We start from the raw sequence: 7,991 nt of genomic DNA on the forward strand, positions 1-7,991 counted from the left end.
GAAAAAGCCAGATCCTAGGCCCCTGCTTAGGCGGCATGTGACATCTGCAGCTGACCTCACAGTCTCTGGCCCACTGCGGCTGACCATGCCTGAGCAAAAGGTGAAAAACCTACAAACAAGAAAACCCTCCTCTCTGGGATAACTCCTTCCTGCCAACTGTTGGAAGCCCACCATAGTTCCGTCTCTGTGGCAGGCGCCTTGGCCAGCTGGGGTGCACCCAAAGGGTGCAGAGGGAAGGCCTTGTACCCCCGGAGGTGGGGCACCTTCTGCTCCACTATCAGTCCAGAACCCACCCCCCGTCCTGGCTGCAGCCCACCTTCCATGCCTCAACCCACTGCCCAACAGAGAACTCAGTCTCCAACATGCTGCCTGACGTCCAGTCTCCAAAACCCACCTCAAGCTCCCCATGGGGAGCAGGGTCCCAAAGCTGAACTTTACCACCTGCAGGAAGCCCTCCAGGTGCACATGCTTGCTCTGTCTCTTATTGGGGCCAGCTTCCTGCCTGCCAGATGTGGGAGCCGAGACCCTGCGTGGGACCCTGTGTGCTCCCCCAGCTCTGGGCTGCATGGAGCCAGCTGGCAGCAGACACCTAGTCCACCTCCAAGGATCTCAGGGAGGTCCCCACAAAGAGACTACTTGAGTCCTGGTCACCCCATTCAATGATGAGGAAACCAAGGATCAGAGAAAAGCCTTGCCTCATCACCCAGCAGTTAGGGTGTATTTTCTGTATTCTTGACACTCTGATAACTGGGGTCTCCCCAACCAGGGAGGGACTGTCCTTTGGGGTTAGTTTGTGCCTAAAGATAGAACAACTCACCTCAACTCAACCAACCCAGAGCCACAATCCCCCGCCCCAGGGCCAGGTGCCTGACATTGAGTTGTTCTGATCCCCAGGCATCCATTTCAAAAGACATCCGTCTTGAACAAACACAATGCCAGCCTTAGGACTCAGCTACTAGCAAAACCACCAGGTAAGAATCAGGCTGCTCCCACCCCTGAAGTTCCCTCTTGCAGAAAGCCCTGGGTGACCTAGGTAACTGACCACTCGGGCGATCCCGCTTCTCCCTTCCTGCACCGTAATTCCCGCTCTCATGCTTTAAATTAGCCAATGAAAAGACCAGGAAACCCTACATGCCCCACCTTCAGATCCTAACACAGGCAGAGCCCCAGGTTCTCTCTCTCTCTCTCTCTCTCTCTCCCACAGTGTGGCCCCGAGCCAGCCATGTCCCCTCCAGGACCTGTGAGTAATACATCGTGTTCCTCAAAGTTCCCGATGGTTATTGCTGAGGTGCACCCTGGGATCACACTATGAATCACAGGGCTGGTCCGGCCAGAACGCTGGCCCTGGTTGGCGAAACATCTGCGGGGGGAGCAGGCGTAGCATGGACTCAGGTGAGTGTCTCAGGCCTTCCTAGCCGAGCGCAGCAGCCGGAGCCCACCGAACATTCTCCTAGCAATCCCATGCCTGCTTACCCCGCCTTGCCCATGCCCTGTGGTAGAAACCACAGTAAGGGCTCTGCGTTTACCCACCACCTGCCTCTGCCTCCTGACACCCCAGTGCTCCCCCGTGTGGCCTGGCCACGCATGGCGTGCCCCTGCCTCAGGAACTAGGAGTTACAAAGTGGCTTTTCAATGGTAGTCTCCTGATCTGTTGGCCTCATCATACCTGAATAATAAAACCTACAGTTTAGAACGGGGTGGAGCCGGGACCAATCCAGGACACTTGGCTTCCATCTCAAGGAGGAGGCAGCCATGATGGATGGGGGCCCCCAGGAGGCACTGTCCAAGCTCCTCTTTGCAGCAGCCTGTGGGTAACGCATGCTTCCTCCCTTCTCTGGCCCCACTGCCCCTGCCCTGGATCCCAGAGGCAGAAAGGCTGACAGGACGTCCAGGGCTGGGTCCCAAGTCCCACCCTCTCTGGGCTGGGCACTTCACTACAGACCCCAAGGATGCCTGGGCAGAGAGAGACAGAGGCTGAGAGGCAGGCAGATGATGTAAAGTAACTTTAATCGCCACCCTCAGGTAGGGGCAGTAGGAGTGTCTAAGCACGAGGCCACCCATGGCAATAGTCTGGGGCCAGCCCCTTGGTTCCAGTTGGGGTGTATTCCCCATCCAGCTCCTCGCATCCAGGGGAGGGCCCGGACACCTCCAATCTCCAGGATCACATCTGCAGGAGCTCAGGTCTGCAGTGCCGTGTGGCCAGAAGAACCCATGGCTGAGGACTGGTATGCCAGCAGCAGCTTGCGTGTCTCCATAGCTGCCCCACTCAGGGCCTGGGCAACGTGATGGCAAGAGCTCATCCTCAGAGCAGCAAGGTCTTCCTCTCTGACAGCAGCAGGGACTCCTTCATGGCCACCAGGAGCCCCTGGGCACAGAGCCGAGAAAACGCCAGCAGGGTGACGCCAACCAGACCTGCACTTAGCACCACTATGGGGAACAGACAGATGGGAGTGTGTGAGGGAGCGGCAGGAGCCCCTCACCCACCGAACTCCTAATGCACTGGCTTGGGAGTCTGCGGTCTGTCCCCTCCCCGAGCCCCAGCTCTCAGGAGTAGCTGCCCTGGCCCCAGGAGTGGGAGGACCTATTCATCATACCAGCAGCTGCGATAGCCCCATAGGCATTTTGGTTTCCCGACTTGACCGAGTCCTGGTCCTTTACTAAGGTGGTGGTGGCATTCCTGAGAAAGGTGACATTCTCCAGGGTCACAGAGGTCACAGGAGTCCCCACAGATGTGCCTTCCTGGAGGGTCTCAGTGCCTGCAATTAAGTCCAGGCATTCATGAGCTGAGGCGTGGGGGGATAAACAGGGGTTCCAGGTGCCTGCGGAGAACCTTGAGGCTCATCTTCCATCCCAGATGGACCGACGCTGCTGAGCACGGCTGCCCCCAGGACTGACCTCGGGATGCCCCCTCGGAGATGCAGACACAAGCAGCTGCGTGTGTCCACACCCCAGCCTGGTCACACGATGAAAGGTGTCAGGCATCCTTGTCTAATGACCAGCCCTCCCCACCGCTCCAGGCGTGAAGTCCCAAGGTACACACCACAGCCAAGCTCATCGCTGGAATCAGGACAGTCCGGGTGGCCATCACAAAACCACGTGTGTGGGATGCAGGACCTGCCCAGTGAGCAGCGGAGCTCCCCCTTCCGGCAGGGCTGGCTGCTGCAGTTCAGTAAGTTCTTGTCGATGCCATCAGGGCAGTCATCAATGGTGTCACAAGAGCAGGGGCTGCTTGTGGGCTGCGGGCACTGCCCATCCTGGGCACACGGTTCTATCTCTGGAGTACAGGGTCAGTCAGGTCCCAAACGCTCCCACAACAGGGCTCAGGTACTCCCCACAGCCCATCTCTCTGCCTTTCAAGGACAGTGGACCCTATAAGGCCCGCCTATCTAAAAGGCTTCGCCCCTGCCTGTTAGCTCCACCTTCCAAGGACTCGCCTCCCTGCAAGCTCCTCCTCCCAAGAGCCAACTAACTCCCCTCCCTGTAAACCCACCTCTTCTGAAGCCGGAATCCCACCCAGACTTCCCTCCTTGCAAGTCCCACCTACCCTCAGGCCCCGCCCACCCCAATTGAAAGCCACACCCCTTCCCCAAACACCGCCTCCTGTGGTCCTGCCCCTGCCACCCCGGGGGGCATGGCCACTCACCGCACTCCTCATCGCTGCCATCAGCGCAATCCTGGTCTCCATCGCAGCGCCAGATGAGGGGCACGCAGAAACCACTGGTGCGGCACTGGAAGCTGGTGGGCAAGCACGAGCCTGCCCCGGGGCCTGTGAGAGGCACACAGATGAGGCCTAGGAAGTCGGAGTCTGGACCCTCCTTCAGGAGCCCAGTGGTCACAGGCTGTAACCACCAGGAGACAGGCCAAGTCCCAGAGCACTGGAACTACACTGGTGGCCACCCTTTGCTGAGAACCTACTATGTGTGGGGCTTGGAGCAGAAGAGTTCATGGCCTCACCATGAACATGGCCTCATCGCAGGTTCTACTGCGATGCCCATTCTACAGAAGACACTGCAGAGAAGTTAAAGCCAGAGATGGCATAGCTGATGGAAGAGTGAGGGTTCAAACCCAGGTCTCATTGATTCAGGAGTCTTTACCAGGCTCCAAATAGCCAGATGGTCACCCCAGGAGTCTCTCCAAGCTCCATGATTAAATAGGCTGGAGGAGGGGCCATCTCTAAACCTGCCCTGGATTAGGCCAACCGTCAGGGTCAGCCGGGCACGTTACATCCCACCTGCTTAGCAAAGGGGAAACTGAGGCCCTGGGTAGATGACCTGCTTTGTGAACTCAGTTCCTAAATTCCTCCTAGATCTGACCCCTTTCCTCATCCTGAATGTGCCACCTCCTCACCAGGCCCCCACCCCCTTCTCCCTTCAGACACTGGAGACCTCTCAGAGTCACATCATTCAGTCACCCACCTCCCCTGCCCTCTGCTCAAAACCATCCCCTAGTCCCCTTGTCCCCAGTCCCCTGTCCCTTTCATAACCAAATCCTACCTGCTCAGTGTGGCCACATGACCTGGCCCAGCCCTGAATCCTTTCTGGAGCCACAACTTCTCTCACATTCTCCTCTTCACAAAGCTCCCTCTGTCCTGGTCTTTTCACTGCCTCTCCAAGAGGCCTGGCTCGCTCTACCTCAGGGCCTTTGCTAGTGCTGTTCCCTAGCCCAGTGTACCCTTTCCTCCCTGCACTCTGTACCTAGTGATTTCCTCCTCAGCCTTCAGATCTCAGACTATTTCCTGGGAGTGGGTCTCATGCCCTCTCAAAGATCCCTGAGGCTCTGCTTCCCACTTATAACAACCATCCTTAAATTGGTACCCGCACAGACTAGACACTCAGCATGTCAGGGCTGACCTTGTGACCACAAGCCCAGGGAAGTGCCTGATAACAAGTGCACACAGGTCACACTCAGATGAGATCTGAGCCTTCCTGGACCCTGGGCAGTGAGGTTTGGGTTGTATGCTGATAGGGAGGAGTATAGAAGGGCCTGGAATGGGTGGGAGCCTGAGAGAAAGAGTAAGGGAGGGCCTTAGAGCTTGGGTGCAGCAAGATGGATGGCAAATACCTGGTTTGGCCCCATCCTAGCCCCACTCCATTTGATGCTGGTCCGCCTGACCCTTCCATCTTTACTCCAAACCTCCCACTCTCCAAAGTTGGCCCTCCATGGACCACGGTCCCTGAGCTGGGTGGAGACAGGAAGAACTGCAGATAACCTGGAGCAGGCTTCCTTCCCTGCGGGTGGGGGCCTGGCAGCCTTTGGGCGAGGCTTCCTCCCCAGGCCTAGCCACTCTTGGCCAGGACGCCAACGACCTCCCTCCTTGGCCTGCTGGAGTGCGTGTCCCTCTGTAAAGGCAGCAGAGCCGACCCAGGCTCGTAAGGCTGTGGGGTCAGACAGGACTTGGAGTAACCAGGGACTTCCCCTCGCAGCCTTATTTTCTCACGTGTAAAAGGGGCAGTTAGGTGTTCTGAAGAGACTGTTTGTGTGTGGAGTTTGGTGCTTGGTGAACATGAGCCCTGCCTCCTTGAGGGAACCAGGAATGTTTAAGCTGAAAAGGCAGGGACTTTGGGGGTGAGGCCGGGGACCAGATAAGCTGGGAACCCATGGAGGAGTGGGATAAATGTGTGAGCCTGAGCTCACAGCGGAAAGTCAGGGGCACCTGTGTGCACAGGGAGGCCTCTCCACTCTCCCAGGTGCTTCTGGGAACCGCAGAGATGGCCAGCAATCACACTTAGGCTAGGGGTCACATGGAGGGAGACCGTTCATTCTCTGAGGCCAGAGGAGTAAGTGCAGAGATTGGGAAGGGGGAGGACACAGCCACATGGCCTCAGCTCAGGAGCACAGGGTTTGGAAGGTGCAGCTGCGGGGGAGGTACCAGGTACCGGGTGACCGGCACTGCAGTTAGAGGTCGGACAGCGAGAGCCTGCCGCGAGCTTTCCTGCCCACGCTGGGCTGAAGGACGGCTTGGAGGTGACAACGAGGCACGACAAAGCAAAGCAGGTGCAGGGTGGGAGCCAGGCCGAAGCAGGGTAAAGGCAGGAAGTCCCCCTATGGGGGAGAGCTCCCACAACAGCCGGCCCATGTTGTCGGCGGAGTCGCGGAGTCGAGAACCACGAGCTGGGGGAGTGTCCGGGACACACATGCGGTGCAGCCCACGTCAAGGCACTGCCGGCGCTCGGGGACGAAGCCAAGCTTCCCGGGGGCCGCGCCGATCTCACTCACCTGAGGCCTGGGCCGGGGACCGGGTCGTGACCGAGGTCGGGGCGGCCTCCAGGCCCAGTCCGAAGCCGAGCAGCAGCCGCAGCGCCAGGCCCAGGGCAGCCGTCCGGGACGCACTTTTCCAAGCCATCCAGGCGCTCAACGCGCCGCGCACGCCCGGCACCAGCAAGTGAGCCACCCCGGCTCGCTCTCATCCCCGCGCACGCGCGCACGCGCCGGGGGCGGGACTCACGCCCCAGTCTAGAGGTTCGGCGGTCCCGGGGCTAAGCCTACCGTAAATGTCCGAATACGAGGGAACCTACGATTTGAGGCTCTTCCCCCACCGTTCCTAGTGGCAAAGTAGTACATCCAAAGGTATGGAGAGGGCCCATTTGAAACCAGGAACTTCTGGGGATGGAAAGGAACTTGTCGGTGCCTACTTACAATATTTAACGTTCTATATGCAACCTGAAGCACTTGTACGGCCTAATTATCTTATTTAGTGTGGCAGCCACTCCCCTCAGGCACGCCCCATCCCCCCGAATCCCCTCCCTCCAACTGCCTCATTTGTGCAGTCAACACATTATATGCTTTATTTACGTATTTTGGTTTAGTGTCTGATTCCCCACTGGAATGTCAGGTCCAAGTGGAATGCTGTTTTTCCTTGTATTCCCAGTGCCTACTACAAATATGTACGTCCTGTTCTTGGCTTCTAGCCTGAGTCCTCGGTCCCTGGCACCTGGATGTGCTCACGGCCTCATTTAGTCCTCAGAGACCCCTCCTGTGGGATGTAAATATTATTCTTCACTTCCGGAACAAGATATGTGAGGGCAGCCCTTGGGTTTTCTCTTCTCGTACTCACCCAGGAGGCATATAAAATACAGATCTTTTGCAAGCTTTCTAAAAAGCCAATGTGGCTGCTGCGTTTTTGTCTTGAAAATAGTTTTATCTACAGCTCTGCCTTCCTGAGAAGCAGCAGGTCCAACTGCCAGCGAGACCCCACACAAGTCACTGTCTCTGAATGTTAAGACAGGTATGCAAGTGTTTACCACCCCCCAAGTGTTCGATGAAGCTACACTAAAGCGTCTGGATTTTCACAGAAGGGGCTGTATTTGCAGGTGGATGGCGTTCTTCACTATTTGAAAATGTTGGGGGTTATAGCCACTTTTGGAATAGATATACTCGTATTTTCTGATAATAATCTCCCAGATTTCCCGAGGAACTAGGGTAAAAAGCAAAGGTGCACGGGTAAAGAGGCTGGTGGAAAGGGTGGCAAATAGGGCTGCGGGTGCCTCACCTTTGAGGTTTGACATCTTGGTAAGGAAGACATTTGAGGTCCAGGGAGCAAAGTTGAAGAAGCCACTTTAATGCCTTACCTCTTATGTCCAGGGGGTATGACAACAGCAATGATCTCACAGGATTGCTCCAGGAAGGAGGTGAGATCATGTGTTCAGAACATTACCTAGTACATAGAAAGAGCTCAGGTATCAGACCTCTTTCTTATTACACTCCCTTGCCAAATTTCAATTCAAGAATCTTCAATGGCCCATCTTGCCTGGGGTCTTCCGAAACCCTCCAGGGTTGCTCTCCTTGTCACCTCTGCACACCCTGCCCAGCTTTCCTCTCCGCCAATCTTCTTTCTAAATCTGATTCATCATTTGCCCCAACCAGAATCCCATCTCCTCCAGGAAGTCTTCCCAGGGGCGTCAGCCCATGGGGCTCTCTCCCTCTGACGAATTTTGAGCTTTTAGCCTTTGAGATGCCCACTCTGGGACAGTCATACCTCCTGCCTGGGACTG

At 56.8% G+C, this 7,991-nt stretch overlaps 2 protein-coding genes across 4 annotated transcripts in view; one reads left to right on the top strand and one right to left on the bottom strand.

Moving 5' to 3' along the window:
- HNRNPM (heterogeneous nuclear ribonucleoprotein M) overlaps positions 1-7,991 on the top strand; it is a 154,539-nt gene that overhangs the window by 14,944 nt on the left and 131,604 nt on the right. The window lies entirely within an intron of this gene.
- CD320 (CD320 molecule) lies at positions 1,987-6,657 on the bottom strand. Of its 3 annotated transcripts, none has more exons than XM_081076217.1 (5): positions 6,217-6,657; positions 3,644-3,766; positions 3,041-3,274; positions 2,595-2,756; positions 1,987-2,427 (listed from the first exon to the last, which is right to left on the bottom strand). In XM_081076217.1, exons 1-5 carry the CDS (start codon positions 6,341-6,343, stop codon positions 2,303-2,305), a joined length of 771 nt encoding a protein of 256 aa, XP_080932343.1. In that variant the 5' UTR covers positions 6,344-6,657; the 3' UTR covers positions 1,987-2,302. The 3 variants fall into 3 exon arrangements, with proteins under 3 accessions (XP_080932343.1, XP_080932344.1, XP_080932345.1); XM_081076218.1 differs by having other exon boundaries at positions 3,041-3,268; positions 6,217-6,421; XM_081076219.1 differs by lacking the exon at positions 3,041-3,274 and having other exon boundaries at positions 6,217-6,421.

This window comes from Rhinolophus hipposideros, assembly GCF_964194185.1.
Source record: "Rhinolophus hipposideros genome assembly, chromosome: 16".
NCBI lineage: Eukaryota > Metazoa > Chordata > Mammalia > Chiroptera > Rhinolophidae > Rhinolophus > Rhinolophus hipposideros.

Bases quoted from the DNA above. Each gene is read 5' to 3' on its own strand.
- CD320 (XM_081076217.1), bottom strand. From the start codon at position 6,343: ATGGCTTGGAAAAGTGCGTCCCGGACGGCTGCCCTGGGCCTGGCGCTG. The intron at 3,275-3,643 runs GTGAGTGGCCAT...CCTGTACTCCAG, and splicing joins TGGCAGCGATGAGGAGTGCG to AGATAGAACCGTGTGCCCAG. The intron at 2,428-2,594 runs GTATGATGAATA...TGTTCCCCATAG, and splicing joins TGGGGCTATCGCAGCTGCTG to TGGTGCTAAGTGCAGGTCTG.